Source organism: Lacerta agilis, chromosome 5 (genome assembly GCF_009819535.1).
Source record: "Lacerta agilis isolate rLacAgi1 chromosome 5, rLacAgi1.pri, whole genome shotgun sequence".
Classification (NCBI taxonomy): domain Eukaryota; kingdom Metazoa; phylum Chordata; class Lepidosauria; order Squamata; family Lacertidae; genus Lacerta; species Lacerta agilis.
The window spans coordinates 53,241,062-53,262,779 of NC_046316.1; the positions used below are offsets into that span (position 1 = coordinate 53,241,062).

Genomic DNA, 21,718 nt, shown 5'->3' on the forward strand with positions numbered 1-21,718 from the left:
CCAATACTTTGGCCACCTCATGAGAAGAGAAGACTCCCTGGAAAAGACCCTGATGTTGGGAAAGATGGAGGGCACAAGGAGAAGGGGACGACAGAGGATGAGATGGCTGGACAGTGTTCTCGAAGCTACCAACATGAGTCTGACCAAACTCTGGGAGGCAGTGGAAGGCAGGAGTGCCTGGCGTGCTCTGGTCCATGGGGTCACGAAGAGTTGGACACGACTAAACAACATGTTTAGATCTTAAGTACTGTAGCTTTATTTATATTAAATTGTTATGCACCACTTTGGTAGTAATATTTATTCAGCTTATATCCCACCCTTCCTCTCCAAAGAGCACAGAGCGGCAAAGGTATAAAACCCTCTTTGAATCTGAATCTACACATTCATTTTAAGTTAATTACTTTAAGCAGAAAGTGAGTGTGCGGGTGAGATGGATGCTGTGACCTGCGCTCCTTCCTCAGATGAGTCAGCTCAGCTGCCTGCTTGGGCAAGTGGAGGAGGGAGATTCATTTGCTCTTCTTTAGAGAAACAGTTGAGAGGATTGGGCTCAGAGTGAGGGGGCAGCAGTTGCTATTCTTTATTTCCACTTTCCCCATTCACTGTCGCCTCACGGCTCTTGGGCTGTCGAGCATGCAGAGGAACCGTCCTGGCCAGAACCTCCACACAAAAAGCAACAACAACAACAACATGGCAATCCTACTTTCCTGCGTGTCTGATTTCAGTTGATGGACTACACAAGCGCAGGGCCTGGCGTTCAGACAGCATCATCTTACTCGTCTTAGTCTTATTACACCAGAAACCGGCTGCCCTCCCCGCGTTGCTTCCACGCGCGCGCGACAGCATCCTCTCGCGCGCGCGCCTTCCCGCTGGCCTATCAGAGGCGCCGCGCGCCGGAGGCGCCAACGGCAACGCTTCCCCCTCACTCCCGCGGGAAGGAGCCAGAAGCAAATTGCATAATCGGATGGGGAAACCACTGGCTCGTTTTTGAACGCCGTCCGTCCCGGCAGCCAACCCGAGGTAGCTCCTGGCTCTCCATCCCGCCCCGTTCTGCCACGGCAGCCTGGCAGCCTATGAAGGGGAGGGCCCTTCCCTGAGCTCCGCCAATCTCAGAGCCTCCTCGAGGATTCTCCTCCCGGCCTTGCCTCCTGACCGGTAGTACCGTGCTATGGAGAACGGAGCGCTCGGAGAGCAACGTCGTTGCCTCACAGAACCCACAAATCAAGGCAGGCTGCGGCGTCCGGCGGGGACATGACCCAGAACCTCAGTATTGGCTCCCCCGCGGGCACCCCCAAGAGCCATAGTAAAGCGGCGGGCCGGGGAGACAGCGCCGGGGGTGGCAGGTACGGCAGGGCGGCGGCGGCGGCCACAACAACAACAACTCCCACCAGGCAGGCAGCGTGTCGGACGCGGGGGCGAAGCTCCCTGGGTGCCGCGGAGCGGCCTGTCCCACGCACGTGCCCGACGTGGGTTGGGGGTGGGTAGTTATGAAGCGGAAAAAGGGGCTTCAAGGCTCCCCAGCGGGGGTAGGTGGGGGGTTGCGTCTTGCTTGCGAACTCTGCTCTTTGTAAAGGAAATAGCCTGCAAATAAAAATTGCCATTAAGTGGAAGACTGTATGGGCTAGAACCTTAACACCCTCAGGCGCTAGATTTTTACTTGCAATGACTTTTCCTTTTGAGGGGCAGCAGGGTGGAGCCATGTTATTTTGGCGAGGGGGCCCTTCACAATACAGTATGTCATTCGGTAGTGGTGGTGGTTTGTTCCACTTTCCCTAGCCTGGAGACAACAGAAGCAGGACAGCGCCTTGCAGGACAGCCTCACTTGCCCTCCTCCTCTTGGGGAAGCAACAGTGAGGATTCCCAATTATTTTGTGTCGTCTCCTACTTGCTTGGCTTCTTGCTGAGGGGAGTTGCCTTAATTTGATTAATTAACCCTCCCTATCACTCCCCCACCATTTTGTTTTGTGATGGGCAAGAACGTGAGCTAAAGCTGCTCTTTGCAGCCACCTCCTTAGGTGCCAGGACCAGAAAGCATAGTCCAGCCACAGTCTGCTTATTCTGTGTGAGCAATAGAGTGATTAAGATTCCTCTTGGTGTCTTATTCTGGGTTAACCTAGGTTATGACTGCCACAACAGAATGTCTAGGTACCAATCTTTTGTAAACAATGAGCCTTATTATTGTTTTCCTTATTTTTCATTTCTATACCACTTTATATATTAAAGAAAAAAATCAAACCAGTTTATAACACATTAAAACATCAATTGAAACAATCCAGAATAAAACAAATATAAGCTTCAAAGAAAATATTACAGATCCTTCTCTAAGTGATGTTTTGCTTTCCCCATAATTATTTACTTGCTTAATATATATAGCTGCCCCATAGCAGAAGTAGTCTAGGATGTCAGTGTGCTGTAGTGGTGTCAGACCAGGACCTGGGAGATCAGGGTTCAAATCCACACTCATGAAGCTCACTGGATGATCTTGGGCCAGTCACAACCTCTTAACCTACCTCACAGGGTCATTGTAGGGATTAACTGAGATGGGGAGGTGAACCATGTACTTCTTGGAGAAAAACATGGGATATAAATGCAGTAAATAAGGTCTGCTTACCTGCTTAAGAAAGCTGGAGGGGCCAGAGTGACAGATGGAGTTGTCAGTCACCAACCATCTCCACAGGGTTGCAATTGGACCCACGCCAGTCATAAAATGTGCCTGGCTAACTTTGGACACTTGTTTCTCATTGCTAGATTGCCAAAAGAGAGAAGGCAGGTAGGCAAGCGCCTTGCCGTTGTCAATTAGCCACATGATTTTCTTGGTCGGGGCAGCCACTTCTGCTTGGCTGCCTACTCACTCTAGGTAGTACTGGGTCAGATTCCCACCCCTCTCCTCTGCCCAGAGGGAGAGGGCAGACTAAGGAATGGAGAGAGCTGCTCTTTTGAGCTGCTGTTTGTTTACCTGGGTTGGGGAGGAGGAGCAGGTGCTGCTGTTACCACAGACAAAGCTCCAGGGGACCTTTCTTTCTGGTAGCTGTTCAGAGAATGGCACTGATGGACCATCCCAAGATGCTGAGGCTTTGGCATCTCCTGTACAGTACTACCCCACTCCCTGTGGGAAAGCATTAAAAACAGCATTTCCTACCTGTAATCTGAAGAGGTGCAACTCATCTACCACGTCAGGACCCTTCTTCCCAGTTCATACTGAATGTGCACACAGATCCACAACTGTACTTGGGGATCAGAGTCATTCTTAAGTTCTACAGCTCTAGACAGCTCCTGTCACTCAGACACAGCATTTTTAGGATGGGTATAATGACAGATAGAAACAAACCAGGTGGAACTTAGTGAAATATTCTAAGGCAAATTGTATGTTAACAAGGGGCCGGCCAGATATTTTTGTGCACTTGCAAGCATGATACTTTAAGGGTGACTACTTAACTGTGTTCATAAGCCCTGGTATTCTTTATTAGAAGTGTGTTACTAACTGTTGTTAGCAGCTGTTGACTGCAATACCTAATAGAATTCCATTCATCTTTTAGAAAGCCATCCAAGATAGGCAGTTCTTAGAGAAAAAGATTCCTTAATTATGCATTGTGTAAAGTACACTCTTTCCTGATCTGTTTTAAGATGGAAAAATCACCTTCACTGATTGGGTATTGTCCTAATGTGGATTTTGGATTTTTTGTTATGTCTTGCCCAGCTACGGTTTGTGTACTTTCACTGTGTGATCCTGAGCTCTGTAATATGAGATAGAGCACACAAACAATTAATCTTCTAATAGACCACAGGATAATTTCTCTTCAAAACCTATGAAATTGATAATTATGGAAATCAAGCACATTAATTTGCATGGGCTTTTTTCAAAAAGCTGAAGAATGTTTATAGAATTAAGTATGGTGTGAAGAAAGAGGAATAGAGGGAAATTTCTCTCACATAATACCTCTCGCATAATACCAATGCAGCTGAGTGTTGGAAGATTAAAGGTAAAGGGACCCCTGACCATTAGGTCCAGTCACGGATGACTCTGGTTGTGGCGCTCATCTCGCTTCACTGGCCAAGGGAGCCTGCGTACAGCTTCCGGGTCATGTGGCCAGCATGACTAAGCCGCTTCTGATGAACCAGAGCAGCACACGGAAATGCTGTTTACCTTCCTGGGGGAGTGGTACCTATTTACGTGCACTTTGATGTGCTTTTGAACTGCTAGGTTGGCAAGAGCAGGGACCAAGCAACGGGAGCTCACCCCATCGCAGGGATTTGAACCGCCGACCTTCTGATCGGCAAGCCTTGGGCTCTGTGGTTTAACCCACAGCACCACCCGCGTCCCTCGTTGGAAGATTAAGGACAGACAAAAGAAAGTACTTTTCATACAGTACATAGTTACAGGCCTGCCGAGAAGAGGTTACTGGTGTACGAGGAGGCCCATAGCTGTCTGAGGGACCACTCAGAGAATTTTAAACAAAGAAGTCTCAGTCCCTTGTACAACAAGAAGAGTTACAAAACGAAAAGTCTGAACACCACACTAACTGTTTTTTTTTAGTAAATAAACTTGCCTTGCCCTTCAGTGTTTGTGACCAATAAGCAAAGTCACAGCTTTGAATGGGTGCGATGAGAAATACTGTAGAGAGTTGCATGTGATGTGCAACTCCCTCAATCAACTTAATAATGATTAGGAAGTCCTTCAGACAATGGAGAACAGTCTGCACTGTTTCTTTTTGAAAAGTTTGTCTTCTCTATCATAGAGAAGGTCATCCAGAGAAAACAATTGATAATTTCAGGTTTGTGTATCTGATTGGGCAATAGCATATCCACACAAATGAAACTAGCAGAAAAGATATCCATGCTGTTTCTAACTCAGGTTTAATTTTATGACATTCCCCCCAATGTTAACATTATAAAAATTACCCTTTTAAAGAAAATAAATACATTGCTGGGGGTAGCGCTTTGTGTCAAAATTACTAGAGAGGCATCTGAGAGAGTAGTGTATGAGATCCCAGCAGTTTAGTCCTAGCTATCCAATTTCTTGATGTGTTTATGCTTTGGGAGGGGGGATTACTTTGGGTAGGCTAATACAATTGGGTAGACTGTTTCTGATGGTAGCAGCAGTTTGTGGGGAGGAGGTGATTAATTGCTTTCCCACCCATAGAAAAAATAAACAATTATTGGGGATGAGTTGCTGCTAGTATAAATGTTTAGGTGGGAATATTCATATCAGAGGTTCAAATCCTGCTTGCTAAGAAAAATGATGTTTTAACCTGGGCTGCAAACGTTGCTATGGTTATTATGAGATAACCACAACAAATATTCTTGGAATAAACTGCTTGTGTGCCCCCCCCCTTTTTTACAGTTTTTAATCTTGAATTTATTCAAGCGTGGACACCTGAACTTTGTTTGCTATAAATCTAAAATCTGCTTTGACCTCTCCTCTTCCATCTGAAATACCACACCTGGTTTTGTACTGAATGTACTGTAGCATTGCTAGCCTAAGATTAATTAACAATGACATAAATAATTTATACCTTATGTGCCTTTCCAGCTGTGTGACAGGCAGATGTTTGTTAACCTGGTTCCTAGACATCTCTACTGCCTCACAAACAGCCGTTGCCTGTGACTGGTAACTGACTAATTTTGAACGCTGCTTGAAAGAGGAAAACAATGTAGACAATGTGATTTTTATTACCGTACTGGAAAACTAGTTAAGAGTGTAGATTTTGAGTTTCCTAGAGCAGCTGGCTGGCTGTATCAGGAAGGAGGGTGGTCCTTGTCAAATAAGGTGAAGGCTAATGAGGAGGAGTGATCTGGTTTACATAGGCACACCACTCCCTTCCTGGAAAGTGAAACTAATCTTGCACATAGAGGTTGACTGCTGCAAAGAGTCCCAAAGAAAGCTGAATCGAAAACTATGAATTCTAAACCATCAGATTATCAAAGGCAGTCATAATGAAGTTGGTGAGTTTCTTGACACTCATAAGACGTGTCAAGAGGACATAGGAATTCTGCCAGAATTAATGTTGGTTAGAATTTTTTTGGGAGAAGTATGATTTAAAGGTTCCATTCTTATTATTGATAAAGCTGGATTAAATTATTATTATTATTATTATTATTATTATTATTATTATTATTATTATTATTATGTCTGTTGTTATGCTTTTATTATATTTTTATTTTTGATGCTCCGGAAAATGAGTTTGTAATGCTGTACACTGCCCTGGGATCTTTTGATAAAGGACGGTATATACATTTATCAATCAATCAATCAATCAATCAGTAACACTTTATACACTTGCATGATATGAAAGCAAATGCAGATTTAGTTCATAGTTTTTACTGTTTGCACTAAATATATGCTATATTAGATCACTCTCCCAGACATCAGGAAATTTTCTAGTGCAAACCTAAAAATTGCTAATTTTGCTAGGATTTAACCCACATAACTTGCTTTAATCTGAGTGCTGAGCCCCAAAAAAGTGCCACGATGCAAAAGCAGATTCAAAATTATAATAATTACTAGCAAGTCATGCTTAGTTCTGAATGCTTAGGGCACCGGAAAGAAAAAAGGAGCTCGGGTTCTGAGCTGCGATGACAATCTGTGGGTCTTAAGTGAAGATGTGGTGTTAGAAAACAAATGTAAATTCTGGAGCTAAGTATAAAAGTACAGTGTGTGCAATAACTGATTTGACTTTATCTTGAAAGCGTTGAGACAATTCCCAAAGAGTATGCCAGAGAGAATTGCAACTGTACCACAAGAAAAAGTAAAGACAATTAATCAGACCTTGGGCTCAAAGTATCTGCCTATAGATGAGGCTTCCATTTGCCTGATTCACTGCTCAGGCCTTCTCGCCAGGCTAGTAATTATGCCACATCTCTGTATTGTGTGTGTTTGGCTCAATCAGTCAATTCCTGACATTCAGACAAACCACAGATTACATGGCTCTAGAGGAGGCTGATAGAAAGTAACCAAGGTCAGAGCATGGAGGAGGCTGACAGGAAGGAACCAAGGCCAGGAGAGTGAACTATGTAAAAACACAGAGCAGCCTCCTATAAATGTAAGCTAATTTTGCTTTGATGCACACTCTAGACTTGCCTCCTACACACACACACACACAAACACACACAGCATGCAGTGTACTTTTCTTACTCTTACAAACTTCTTGCAAGTTATTACTTGTGCATTGTTTTTCAGGTGTAATAGTAAAGTGTACTTCCATTATTGGAAGTCTGAGAAATACTAGGCTTGACTCTGCAGGTGTGGCTGCAGAGGCCCTGTTCTGTATCCACATCACTATGCATTGAAGGTGGGATGCAATGAACTTTTTGTGTGTGGGGGGGGGGGGAATCTGATCCCATTGTGGATGTTCAGTTTGTGACATGAGTAGCAGGAGTGGTTCTGTGAACAGAAGCTGTGGTTTCAATAGTCTGTGGTTCCACTATCTCATATATTCCACAAGTTATGACACATTTGCCAAAAAGGTTTGCCACTGCATGATACCAGATTGTCAATACAAAATGCTATCTGCCCAAACATGTTTAGAATCTATCCTTTTGACTTGACCTCCCATTTGATATACAAGTTAAGCAGTATGTTTGCATAGGTAGTATTTTCATGAACTTGTTTTTTCTCTTATAGGAACTACTGTATTACTGACTACTTCAAACCATCTCTAAATCAAGGTAAGCAAATCTTTCTGCTTATAAAATGTCTAGTACAGTATTGAGATTTGGAGCTCATCACACATTACTCTTTACTGTGAAAAGCATGAATTCCTGTATAGGTGAAAATTGCACAGTTCTGATTTATTGCATGTCTGGAAGTAACTACTCATGCTTGCATCACATTCTGCCATGCTCCCTGTTTACCAGGCAGAGGAAGGGGCAAGTTTCATAGCTGGTGACAGGTCTCCCACAGTACTGGGAATGAGATCATGCCATGTATTCTCTTCATTTGGATACCTTGGTTAATCTGGTGGGCAGCAGACCTCTAAGCACTGGGCGTGTCTATAAAGAAACCTTGTTCACATCAGGAAGTGTAACCAGTGTGAAGCTTATTAAACACGAAAATGAAGTATCAGACATTTGAATTCCATTTAAAGTGCCTTTACTTTTCAAAAATCCAACAGATTTTTGGAGTGATTTGATTGTTTAGGTCAAGATTACTATGAGAGCCACTGCAGTATTTGGATGAGAATGATTATGGTGTTACCAATCTTGATTGCTATTTATTAATGTTTATTTAACAATTTGTTTTTAATGGTTGGAAACTTGAGTTTTATTTTTAAAAGTTTGACCTAAACCTGTCATCCCCATTGTGGTTCATTCCACATGTTATTGGACTATAGTTCCCTCCATCCATGATCATTTGCCATGCTGGCTGGGGCTGATGGGAGCTGGAGTCTAAAACATTTGGAGGGTTCTAGGTTGGGGAAGTTGATCTGTGCTATCTGGTAGGATCTCTTCAAGTTTATTATTTGCTTCCCAATCATGACATGACATGATGTGTCAAGCTAGCCACAAGCCTTGGTTTGCACATAATGTGAAGCCAGCTCTAGTTTGTTTTCTTCCCAGCGTGGCAACAGCAGGAGCGACTTTGGAACTTTTAAGCAGCATGCAATAGCACTGTGCTCATAGTTTAAAATAAACCATGGTTTAATGCAGGTTTCTTCAACCCTGGCCCTCCAGATGTTTTTGGCCTACAACTCCCATGATCCCTAGCTAGCAGAACCAGTGGTCAGGGATGATGGGAATTGTAGTCTCAAAATATCTGGAGGGCTGAGTTTGAGGAAGCCTGGTTTAATGTGTTGTGTGAACCAGTTTTGAGATTCTGGTACATTTTTATTGGAGTCAAACCTTGGTTCCCGAATGGCTCCGTTTTGGAACATTTCGGCTCCTGAACGCCGAAAACCCAGAAGTAAATGCTCCAGTTTTCAAATGTTTTCCGGAAGCCGAACATCCGATATGGTTTCCACTTGAGTGCAGGAATCTCTTGCAGCCAATCAGAAGCCGCGCCTCAGTTGTCGAACATTTCAGAAGCTGAATAGGCTTCTGGAACAGATTATGTTTGACAACTGAGGTTTGACTGTACTAACTTTCTGCTTTGGTTGTTCAGCATTTGTTGATGAAGATAGAACTCTGTTAATGTTTTGCAGAAAAAAGAAATGGGAAAGCTGCACTTTCAGTCTCATATACAGAGCATCATAGAAAAAGCATATTATCTCCAAAACAGAAGAGAAGGAAGAAGTTGCCAATTCCACCACCCAATCGGAGTCCTATAATTGAGGCCTTTCTCAGAGGTGCTAAATCTGAGAAAAAAGACTGTCCAGATAATGGAACTTTTATGACATCAAAGGTTATGCATCCCAAAGCTGTTGCTCGGCAGCTCTTCACAACAGATGGGTCCTCAGACTGTTCTTTCATATTAAAAGATAATATATGCACAAAAAACCTTGAAAAGAATGAAATATCTCCTGTTCGAACAAGGACACCATTAGTAGAAAATAGTAGAGAATGTAAAATGGATTACATGGAACTAGACACAGCTGGTTCAGGCTTGACTAAATGGGCTTCAACAGCAGAAAATGACAGTTTGAAAAAGGATAACCACACATACTACCCAAAAATGAGTTGTTTGAAGATACCACAGTTTAGCCCAATTAGTTCTTCATCCCAGTTGTTGTCAGAAGTTGTTTCCAGGGAGAGACAAGTGAAGGAGAAAAAGATGCTATCTAAGCAACAACCTTTTGACTCTGTAAAGAAATCGTTGGAAGCTAGCTTTTCTAACCAGGTATGTTAAAAGGGTTAATAATTACCAAAGCAATTAAGTTCTTTAATGATGTAGCATTCACAGTATTATCAAGTTATGAAATAGTAAGTATACCTTGCTGCTCTGGTCACTTAATATTTAAGTTACTGTTTGGAGATTTTAAAATATGATCTTTGGGGCTCCTTTAAACTATTTGCAATCTTAAGATTTGGAAAGTAATGGGCCTTGATGTGGCATTGCCTTTATTTTAGCAAGGGTGCTGCCTCTTTTATTTCAGTTTCATGCTAGTTTAAGTATGACCAGCCTCTGTATTTTCAAGGCTGCTGTACTCTCCAGAAAGTTGTCAGGAAGTATGTATTGCCACACAAACTGATTTCACACATAGACAGTTAAAGTCTGTTATGGCTAATTACTGTGGACGGACCAGGAATCCCCTTTAAAAACAATTTTATTTAGTACATGTGTGCTTAGGTATGCCTGAGGCTGTACTTGGTACTATTCTGGGATGACTTAGCACTTACATAAGTGCCTGTCTGGGGTGGGGGGTGGAGAGACTCTAGCTGCTACCAACTCATTCATCATTTACACCCAAGTGAGTGTCAGTTCTGGATATTTATAAATAATCAATAATCTACTGACACAAGCATACTTTACTACATACTGGTGGCTTTCCAACCCAGTACAGTCGTACCTCTTGTTATGAATGCTTCAGGATGCGCTACTTCTGGGTTCGGCGGTTCACGCATGCGCAGACGCGTCAAATGACGTCACGCGGCGCTTCAGGTTACGCACGTCACAGGTTACCAACGGGGCTCCAGAATGGATCCAGTTCATAACCAGAGGTACCACTGTACTTGCCTTTTACATTACATCAAGCATAATGTCCAAAATTTAGGAAGGCTTTGTGGATTGGTTAGAAAACTAGATAGGGCAAACAAAGCATTAGTGATTTACTCAGATATTATTAAACACACCTCCCCAAATAGAATCGCATTTCTGCCTACTATTTATTTGCCATAGAAATTATGGAGATAAGGAAGCAGTAGTGTACAAAGAATCTAGTTACCTTGGCTACCTTACTGGTTGAAAGGTTGTAACTGTCTTGGTTCATATCATTTGCATGTGAAAATGTGCATAAGTTCACATTTTTCCTTAAACACAACAAGAGCTGTCAGAAACTTAAGGGTCAGTCATCACAGCAAACTTGGCCGGTTATGCTAAAATGACCTGTGGATGCTTCCACATGATAGTTTATTGTAAACGCAGTGTTGTTCGTGCTATGAAGCTTTTTGTGGTGTCCACATGATGTCATCAAAATGTCAGTCCATACATTATCTTCGTTTAAGTTGGATTTTCCCTTTCAGAAATTCCATGACTTACGTAAAATGAATGGCCTGCATTTGAAGTCTGTGCTGGTGTGAAAGCACCTTAGCACTTTTTTTTTGGCTGGGCAGTTTTACATGAGTGTGGTGATGTCACTCTGCCATTTTGTTTCTGGCAGCCCAAATAAAGCAATTCACTGATTGCTCCATGCTGAAGGCACGTGCATAGTACCTATATCAGCCTCTCTTTAATTTTTAATATGGAAGATTTAAGCATAAGCACAAAATCTCTCTCTCTCTCTCTCTCTCTCTCTCTGTGTGTTGTGTGTGTGTGTGTGAATGCCCCAAGAAGATATAAACAGGGCCAAATGTTAGCAACCGTTGCTAAGCAATGTGAGGAAGGAGCTGGAGTAGGATGACAGGATGTGGCTCACAGAGACCTTACTGGGCAGCCAAAAGAATGATGGTGGCTGTAGCCAGGTTGGGGTGGTGGCAGCCTGTTTGGAAGGTGCCGTGCAAGGAGGTCCCTTAACTAGCTGGTTTTAGTGTTCAAAATGTTTCTGGGTTGGATGATCTATAGGCAATCAAAAGCAGTAGAATGCATGGCACAGAGTAAGGTGGAAATTAATATATTTGTGCTACAGTATCAAGCCCCCTCCTGCGAGCAAATAACTCCCTCGCACCAATACTTCCAGTTTTGTCAACTGTGACACATGCTGGTAACATTTGCTGTTGGGTTTTTCCGGGGGGGGGGGGGGGGTTAAAAGGGAAAACGTGTGTGTACATGTACATATTGTATGTCAGTCACACACAGAGGAAAAAATGGATCTGAATACCCTGTTTGTGAGAACACCCTCCCGTGGAAAGACCCTGAATATGCAATTTCCCTTTCCTGCATCAACATCCAGGTTGAAGTCTGTATCAATGTGAATCCATTATTAATGATAAATTAAAATATTTGAGAGAGTTCCTTGTGACTTGGAAAATTCACTTTCCACTTCATGTGTGTGCTTTGTTCATAATCTCTGCCAAGCTGGACAAAACACCTTTTCCTCTGAGGTTTTAGAGCTAAGATATCTATATAAAAGTTATAAAGAAAACAGTTGTGATTATAAGCAGCCATAATCATGAAGCATTTGCCTTATCTCAGCCATTTACCAGTAAGTGGTTAGCCACATCCTGCCTGCTCTGGGGATGAAGAGGCATATGAACCCCATAGTATTGTCTTGCATTAAACAAGCCAGTGCTGTGAAGATCATATGCGTGCCTACATCCTGTTTATTGGAACCAGGTAGGCATATGAGAGAGCCCTGGCCACATGAGAGGGAAACAAAGAGCATGGTGTAGGATTACTTCCAGGTAGTTGCAGGGCTACATATGAGTGTTCATTTTTAGCACAAAGGCAAAAGAAATCTATTTTAAGTTTAGGCTTTTTGTTTTCAAAAATGTAGCCATTTTTACGTATTTGAGTCTTCTGTTCAGCACATTTCCTTCAGGTCCATGTGTGGAATCAAGCTCAATACCTTCTCACAACTATCACTAGAAGCAGGTATCAGGCTTTTTTGATTCCACAATACAAGCAGTAGTTTGAGGGGTATGACATAAGTGAGCTCTGAAACCGATCCTCGGTTATCATTGTGCTTGCTTGGGCTGCCAAAAGTAAGATCATGCAAAGGCAAGCAATAGTAGTTATAGCTGAAAAGTAAGTACTAGAGATCCATCTGTAGCTCCTGCCTTCATCAGATGTGAGGAACCATTGGCCGTCCAGCTGTTGCTGAACTACAGCTCCCATCTTCCCTGGCCCTTGGCCATGCTTGCTAGATCAGATGGGAGTTGTAGTTCAGCAACATAAAAGGCCATGTAAGTTTTCATGTAACCTATGCCTCATTTTGAACTTCATTTACACGTTCTAAAGGAAAAATATGTGGAATATACTTTAGGGTCCTATGACTACAAATGAAAATTTTCACTGTCCCAAATAAATAGTAGTGGTGGCTCTTAAGAGTTGAGTTGTTTGCTGTACCTATAAAGCAGTAATACCATATAAGGCATTGTCAAATCTATTTTGTATCTGTTTACTTGTAGGATACCAGAGGTCTCTTAACAAAAAAATCAGACTCTACTTCGCGGGAGTCCTCCTCAGGTACGAACACAGCAGCTAATGATGTAGAAGAATTGGAACAAGTAGCTTACTGCACTGTAGTATCTCCCCTATTGATGGCTCCAGTTGTAACTAATTTACATAGAGTAATCCAGTGCATATTTACATGAAAGTAAGTTCCATTATGTTCAGTGGAGCTTGCTGTTAGGTAAGTGTGCATAGGACTACAGCCTAAAGAACTCTTTATTTTCTTAAGATGTTCTAAATCGGGGTAGACTGTGGTGATGCCCTCCAGATGTTGTTGGACAAGGCCAACAAACAAATTCTGGTCAACAGTACCCCCAACATCATGGGCCCAGTTGGCAGTCTAGATTAATACAGTAGTACCTTGGATCCCGAACACCTTGCAAGTCGAAAGTTTTGGCTCCCGAACGCCATGAACCTGGAAGTGAGTTTTCGGTTTGTGAATGTTCTTTGGAACCCAAACGTCTGTTTTGGCGTTTCCGAATGTTTTGGAAGTCAAACGGACTTCCGGAACGGATTCTGTTCGACTTCCAAGGTACCACTGTCATCCCTTGGAACATTCTGTTACACTGACATTCTAATCAAACAGAACTTTTTGAATGATGCATCACTATTTTAGAGGCCTTGCATTATATAATAATTTTAGTTCATTTTCATTTCACAGCTGAGTCCTCTTCAGTGCAAGCTTCAGAAGCAGAATTTCCTTCAGGATGGGCCTCTGATGAAATGATTAACATGAGAAAAAGCCAGGCCTGCCCATCAGTATACACTGACTCAATACCTTTGTTGGGAATATCAAAACATAAAGAATATACCAGAAAACGAAAAAGGAAATCTTTAGAAACAGATATGAAAAAATCAAAGAGATCCATTGTACAGAGGTTTGATAAACACAATTTTAGTAGTTCACTGGAAAAACATAATTCTGACTGCTCAAAAAACAGAATGTCTCCTCATGTTGACTTGCACGTAGAGGTTATGACTCCACATGACAGCGATTTGCCTCTTTCAATAGAATATATTGATGCTGAAGAAAATGGATATAACAGTATGGATACAACAAATAAAGATTGCCAAATCCAAACTACAGATGCCAAAGAGAGTCAGTTACAGACATTCCCAAAAATTTATTTAGAAAAGATGATTCCTTTGTTTAAAAAAATAGACTTTAAATCCATTAAATCTCACGAAAACTTATTTTCCAAACAGTCAGCAGAATCTGAATCACACATTCTGCATAATAGTTCATGTGAAGCACTGAAACGGATGGTTCATCCGCCTCTCACTTCTACTTTGCCTTCAGAAAATAATTCTGAGCACCCTGTATTGGGAGATAATGTTCTGTCATCAGAAGATTTGGATCTTGGCACCATCTCTAGCTCTTCATACGATTTAAATGAAGGTTCCAACCTAAGTGCATGTATTTTGAACAGAAAACCAAGTCACCTTTGTGATAGTGATGTTGAGACCTCTGACAGCAATATGGACAGCAGTGATGAAGAGATTCTCTTGCCACTTGACAAAATACTGGCCCAGAGTGCCAGACCATCTGTAGAAAACCCAGAACAGAGAAATGATGAAAGTGGTAAAACAGACACCATGAGTCCATCACAGAAGATTCCTGTAAGTGGTTTAAAAGCTCATCTTAGTTTAGGAAATCATTTGAATGGTTCAGATGTAATTATCTGAGGCTAATAAGCCATGCTGTATCATGTGCTTCTGTGCTTACTCCATATTTCTCCTTGTGCACTGGGCTTCAGCACTTTTATTCCTGTTTTAAAAAATAAAATAAAATTACAATTTCCTGTTGCTTCCAGCTGGGGAAACTGATCTAACTCTTATAAACCAGGCTATGAAACCTAAGTGGAGAGAGGTAAGAAGTGAGCCTGCAGGCACAAGTCTTGTTCTCAGGGTGGATACCCATGGTCTGGGGTAACTGAATTGGGCTGTTATGTCTGTGTCAAATGTGAATTTCTCTTGAAGACCAGTATTTTATAGCACGGGTGGGAAAAGTCCTGGGCAGTTTTCCAGAGATATTTCCAGAAGTGACACAAGTAAACACAAGCTCATTCTGGTTTAATGTTTCAGTTTCAGAAGGAGTACTGTTCCAAGGGGCTACTCTTATTTTGATAACTACAGTGGTGTTGGTGTGTACAGTTAGGATGGGTACTCACAGGAATATAGCAGTCATGCAGAAACCTTGTTAAATAGGTATTATGACATGTTGAGAAGTCACAGCTGCTGTTTCTACTACCTGAGTGTTTGCCCTTCCTCTTTCCAAACAGAAAGGTTCTATTATATTTTCTCAAGTCTGCATCCAGGCTCGTTTCATGTGTTTTGGTACCTTAGCTCCTAATGAGAACCACAGACAGATGGGTAGAAGTGGTAGGATTTTGGAGGGCCCAAGGCAAACAGGGAACCCATACTTTTTTTTAAGCTGAGTTAAATGGACATTTCTTTAAAAAGTAAATAAGTCAAATTAGCTAAGATCTCCATCAATTTTCAGGAAATAGAAAATATCCCAGGAAAATTGCCAGTTCAAAATCTTCCAGAAAACCTATATTACTTGAGAGAGTTTGTATTGCCCATGTGAAGATGGCACCTATCTGTTTTATTGCACCTATACATTTTGGGAACCTATGGTGGTTTGCTAGCTAAAAAGAAGCAGTGCAGTTTTTGTAATAGAGGGTGTACAACTTGTATACTTTCTGTATTTTCCTAGTTTCAAGATTTTCCTTAATCTAAATGGTGACTGAGAACATGCAAAGTAGTGGTAGCTAATAGAACAAAAATACTTGTATTTTTAATTTTCACACTTTGTTTCAGCTTTTCACACCTTCTGTTAAAAATGTCCATTACATGAATCACCTGGAGGATATATTGAAGGAAAAGGAAGCACTCAGAAGGTATGGATGCCTGTGTGTCTCCTATCTCTAGTAATGCAATTTAGGATCACCCTCCATAAACATTATGTTGAAGAATGATACGAAATAAGAATGAAGTTACATAAAATTAGCATTGTTTGTTTAGTTTTGCACTATGAAAATCTACTAATCCATCAGATACTAATGGATAAGTATCTTCTTGTCTGCAAGAATCCCCATTTCTAACCTAAGTTATAGTCTTTTTTTGTAGTTGTCTTCATTTTGAACTTGTTGAATTTAAAATATGAGATGGTTTTCAATGCATCAATACATAATTTGATGAAAGCCATGAAAATACTTGTTCTAGAAGCCTGCTTAATATTACAGGGATTTTAGTGGTTACCGGTACTAGGCTTGAAGAATAAATCTATCAGGCTTAAAAAGCAGGAAAATTTGAAGTTAGTTCCTCACATGCCATCTACTATTTCCATCCACCATTCTCTCCTCCTTGACATTGTAGTAGAGATCCTACTGAATGTCCTGGCCTTTAAAACCTGGACAGCCTAAATTTGCGGTTTCTTATAGGGAAAAATCAGTGCTCAAGTATCAGTGCATGTGGATCTTTTCTGGTTTTAAAAGGCTACACTTTTATGACCAGAAGAGAACTGTGCTGCAGCTGCTTAGTGCTATGTTGCTTTTTTATGGTAGTATGGAGTTATATGAGAACTGTTCTGAAGTTTATAGGATCAGGAAAGGTATCTAAAATAGTACGGCTATGTCAACAAATCATTGGCAGCGGGAAGAGAGGGAGCTAGCATGCCATTTAACTGGTCCTGGGGCAATTGGCATTCATTGTAATTGCTTGGTTGGTTGAATCCTGACCACTGATCATGCTCTGCTGTGGTTGATGGGAGTTGTAGTCCAGAACATCAGGAGGGTACCACGCTGTCTACACTGGCCAACTGCAGAGTTTGTACAAAGAATACATATGAACCTATTGATTCCTTATGAATTAACATTTTAATAGAAAAAGGACATGTCAATGAATTTTAGCAATGTGCTCTATGTTGCTTTTTCTAACTCCAGTAGCAAACAGAAATACCAGGTGCCTGTTTATAAGAGAGGAAGCATGCCAATATTTAAACTTGCTCTAAGATGTGCTGTTATAATCAGAGGCCAAGGTTCTTTTTAAACACCCTTCTCTGCATTACAGGATAGATGAACTAGAGAAGCAGCTACAGCAAGTCAAATGGGAAGTTCCAATAAATTGTCAACGTGAAGAAGACTCTGATGATGGTGAACTGTCTGCAGAACACAGGTCTTCCTTCTATTTAATCCTTTTCTTGTGATTACACTCAATGAAATACTGTTTGTCTCACTTACCACTGTAATCTACCCTTCTACTGGCTTTCTAAAAATTTTCTTTAATGTCTCTCTGGGTTCCATTCTTATTCATTATTTATATCCTGTATACATGATTGGCAGTTGTAGTGTTAGGCCATGGCCTGGTTCAGATAATTTACTGTCATAAATCATTTTTCAGGATGGTTATCAGGAACCATCAGACCAAATCTCTGGCTCTTGTGCTCCCCTCCTCCTTTGTGTGTGAGATGATGAGTAAAAACTTTCACTTTAGTTCAAACCATAGTACTGCATTTGATAAAGACTTTAAGAGATAGTGGTTTGTTTAAAACAAATCAAATATCATATCTTGGTTTATCTAACTTTGGTTAGAACAAAATCCCAGTTTCGTGAGTTCAGAAGTAACCTAGAACTGGATTATTCTAAAGTAAAAATGGACTTTGCACTCTCCTGCGCAGTGGAGGAGAAGGGAGTGGGATCAAGTCCAAGACTTTCCATGTCCCCCCCCCCCAATCACTTAACCATGACTTAGGTCAAGGATAGGGGGCCTGTGTATTGCAAATCCCATCATGTCTAACCATTGGCTATGCCTGTGTATTGCAAATCCCATCATGTCTAACCATTGGCTATGCTAGCTGGCTCTGATGGGAATTGGAATCTAACAGCATCTGTTGGACATAATGTTGGCTGCTCTTGCTCTAAGTCAGGGGTAGGCAACCTAAGGCCCATGTGCTGGAAGTGGCCCGTTTAACCAGCCCACAAGTTGCCCCCGAACCTGCTCGGCGAGTCCCCGCATGCTGCACTAAATTGGCGTAGCGCAGGGGCTCTCTTCCGTGGCTCCGGAAATCACTTCTGCGCATGTGCAGACGCCGGAAATCGCGTCTGTGCATGTCCGCGGCGCCGAAAATCCCTTCTGCGCAGGGACATCTGGTAATGCGCAGAAGCAATTTCTGGCGCCACGGACATGCACAGACACGATTTCCGGCATCGTGCTGCGCTGGCCCAGCCCACAGAGGATCTCCACGGGAGTGATCCAGCCCATGCCCAGTAAGCCTTCCCGACCCCTACTCTAAGTGGATAAATATGTGGGATAACTGTTCATTAAACAGACTTTAAGGATTATACATTACCGGTGTAATTTTGTGTTACAGAGAATTTTTAGAGAGATTTGCATTAATCAGTGATGCTATTCCTGACCAGCACCCAGGAGAAAATATATTTCATGTAGTACATACTGGGAAAATCTTCAGTCATCTTAACCTTGATTTGAGGAACTCTGGGTTTCATCCTCAAAATCCCATTGAAAAATATATTCTCGGGTAAGGATGGTTTTTAGTAATGTCCATTTTCTTAAAGTATCATACTAGCAAAATGTCATCTGTGTGGTTGGTAGTGTGGTTGGTAGTTTGCCAAAAGCAAAGAGCCTTCTGTCCCTAATGTATGCTTGCTACCCTTATTAATCTCTGCAAATTAGACAAGTTTCGGAATTAGAGGTTGTGTTTATTGAAATGTGTCAGTCAACTTCGTGGTGCCTGTTTTAAGTGATCAGTTTGTAATTTACTTAAAAGACCACTGTAAACAGTTAAAATCTTTGACAGGGATGTAAATACACTTGTAATGTGGAATTGTTTTAATTGTAATTATGGTTATATAATAGTTAGATAAGAGTAAAGATGCAGTAAATATAATCTTAAAGATGCAACCTATGGAGGGAGGGAAGGAGGTCTAAGGGTTAGAAAGAACTCTGTATTTTAATGTTTGAAATTTCTATGTTTTCTATGTATATATTTTTTTCTTTCAAAAAACATAATATTTTTTTAAGTGATCAGTTTACCTTTTAGTCATGAAAAATATTGTGTACCACTTTTCAACAAGCCTAGTTATTCTTGATTCTGATTTGGCTTAAGCATCACCTGCATAATATGTCATTCTGTTAGCAAAGGCAGCAGTAGTTGGCCATCATATGCTTGTGCAAGAATTTCCTACGAGTCTCTCAAATGAGGCTGCAATTCTCCTGTTAAAGCCTCTGTTATTGGGTAGAATTCAACGTTGTCCTCTTGTGGTTCAGTCTGTGCAAGCATTGCAGTTTGCCAGATGGAACAATCCTTTTCTCCCCCAAATGCTGTTGGGGGGGGGGGTTTCTCCTGACCCCTCTGAACCAATTTGTGGGGAAGGAGGGGGAAGCACCACTGGAGAAGCAGAAATCCTTTTGCAGGGCTGCCACTGGAGGGGCCGATTAGGTGAATCCCACCCTTAGTTTCCTTATATCTGATAGTTTTTATTGTTTCAGGCATGGTTCTTTAAATCTGAGTTTTAATACACAGGTTAACTTTGAAAACATTAAAGTGATTCTTGGTGGTTCTTTCTGCAGATCTGGAATAACACAGCAGCTTTTTGTAATCTCTGAAGGCTTGCTTCTTTCAGCTTACCACAGTTCTCCATGTCCTGTTCCCATTTTAAAATGGATGTTTCGGGTAAGATGCATCTTATTTGATGTTGCATTGGATATCATGAATCTGGAAGCCTTATTAGACTGAACTTCAATTAGTTTATACCTTACAGTTTAGCTTTCTAGATTGCTCATGTTCTGCATGCACACACTCCCTGGTTCTTGTAGCATGAGCTGTTGGTAAATCCTGAGAATTAGAGAGCGGGCATATAAAATAATTCTTCAGTTACAATTCATTCTGCATTAACTCCTATCTAGTTTAGGAAGTGTGAGCACACTTAAATTAGCCACTTAATGTCAGAAATGTGTAATGCCTTGCATTTCATGTTGATCACTTGCTTACCTCTTCTCTCTGCACTGCCAGCAACCTCCAGGCTATTATTTCTCTCCATACTGGCACTATTTCATGAGTCCTAGGAAGGATGCCATAAGTACAGTCAAACCTCAGTTGTCGAACCTAATCTGTTCCAGGAGCCCTTTCGGCTTCAGAAATGTTTGACAACCGAGGTGCGGCTTCCGATTGGTTGAAGGAGCTTCCTGCACTCAAGCAGAAGCCGTGTCAGATGTTCAGCTTCTGAGAAACGTTCTAAAACCGGAGCATTCCTTTCCGGGTTTTTGGCGTTCGGGAGCTGAAACATTCCAGAATGGAGGCGTTCGGGAGCCAAGGTTTGACTCTGTACACCAAAGCTGTATTCTCCCCAGGAAAGGGGATCAGATTTGAAAGCCTATTGTATCTTTACTGCCATACCAAAACACAAGGGAAGACATGGGATGAAATAGACTGTTATATGGTTGACTTCAGACATCTCTAAAAAAGCCAAACTTTAACTCCTTTTGCAAAAGAAAGTTTTGTGATTTGAACTTCCTTAGCCCTCACAGTACAGTGGTACCTCAGGTTAAGAACTTAATTCGTTCTTAACCTGAAGCACCACTTTAGCTAATGGCACCTCCCGGCTGCCGCTGCGCCGCCAGAGCATGATTTCTGTTCTTATCCTGAAGCAAAGTTCTTAACCTGAAGCGTTATTTCTGGGTTAGCGGAGTCTGTAATCTGAAGCATCTGTAACCTGAAGCGTCTGTAACCTGAGGTACCACTGTAGATAGATTGGAGGTACGTGAGCTAAATAGGAAGGTAAAAATGAGAATATTCTGTTTGGCTGTAGTCTTTTTAGGATGGCTCTCTTAACACTTGCAGATCTGGCAGAATTGCATCTGTGCAGTTTTGTTTAAAGATTTATGCCCCACTTTTTGATTATACGCAAATTTGTAGCAGAATCCACAGCTTCCTTTCCTTTTGTTATCCCAGAGAAACAGGTGGCTGGAACAGAGTTCTATTTGGCTGGTAAAGTAAAGCGAGCTCCCATCAGCTGCTCATTCTGTGGCCAGGCTGGTCTTCCCATTGCTATCATACCCTTCCTGTGCAAGAGGAGATGCAACCTCCCAATAATAATAATAATAATAATAATAATTTATTATTTATACCCCGCCCATCTGGCCGGGTCTCCCCAGCCACTCTGGGCGGCCTCCAACAATCAAAATACAATACAGAGTCACAAATTAAAAACTTCCCTAAATGATCTCCCAACCAGTGACAGACACTAGAGCACCATTACCTTTCAGTTCTTGCATTGAAATAAGTTCTTCTTAGAAGTGTGTGACTTTGTAATATGCTATCAAATACACCTTTAGCTAATGTATATCTGAAAATTGTCAAATGATTCCATTTAGCTTTACTCTGTGAGCAGGTATTTTCTGCCATCCATTCCTTTAAAAAAAGTTAGCATATTATTCTCTCCCACTCTCTTGTCCTTTCTCTCAAGCTTACACTTAACTTCTTAAAATCATTATGTA

At 41.6% G+C, this 21,718-nt stretch overlaps 1 protein-coding gene across 1 annotated transcript in view; it reads left to right on the forward strand.

Annotated features, from left to right (window-relative positions):
* Window positions 1-1,233: 1,233 nt before the first annotated feature.
* The window catches only part of SLF2 (SMC5-SMC6 complex localization factor 2), a 31,700-nt gene continuing 11,215 nt past the window's right edge, over window positions 1,234-21,718 (forward strand). The window contains exons 1-9 of the mRNA XM_033149805.1: window positions 1,234-1,340; window positions 7,619-7,662; window positions 9,135-9,769; window positions 13,156-13,213; window positions 13,860-14,818; window positions 16,022-16,101; window positions 17,273-17,377; window positions 18,573-18,740; window positions 19,793-19,895. Of these exons, the coding sequence (XP_033005696.1) occupies window positions 1,249-1,340; window positions 7,619-7,662; window positions 9,135-9,769; window positions 13,156-13,213; window positions 13,860-14,818; window positions 16,022-16,101; window positions 17,273-17,377; window positions 18,573-18,740; window positions 19,793-19,895 (2,244 nt within the window). The 5' untranslated portion in view covers window positions 1,234-1,248. The remainder of the gene's footprint in view (window positions 1,341-7,618; window positions 7,663-9,134; window positions 9,770-13,155; window positions 13,214-13,859; window positions 14,819-16,021; window positions 16,102-17,272; window positions 17,378-18,572; window positions 18,741-19,792; window positions 19,896-21,718) is intronic.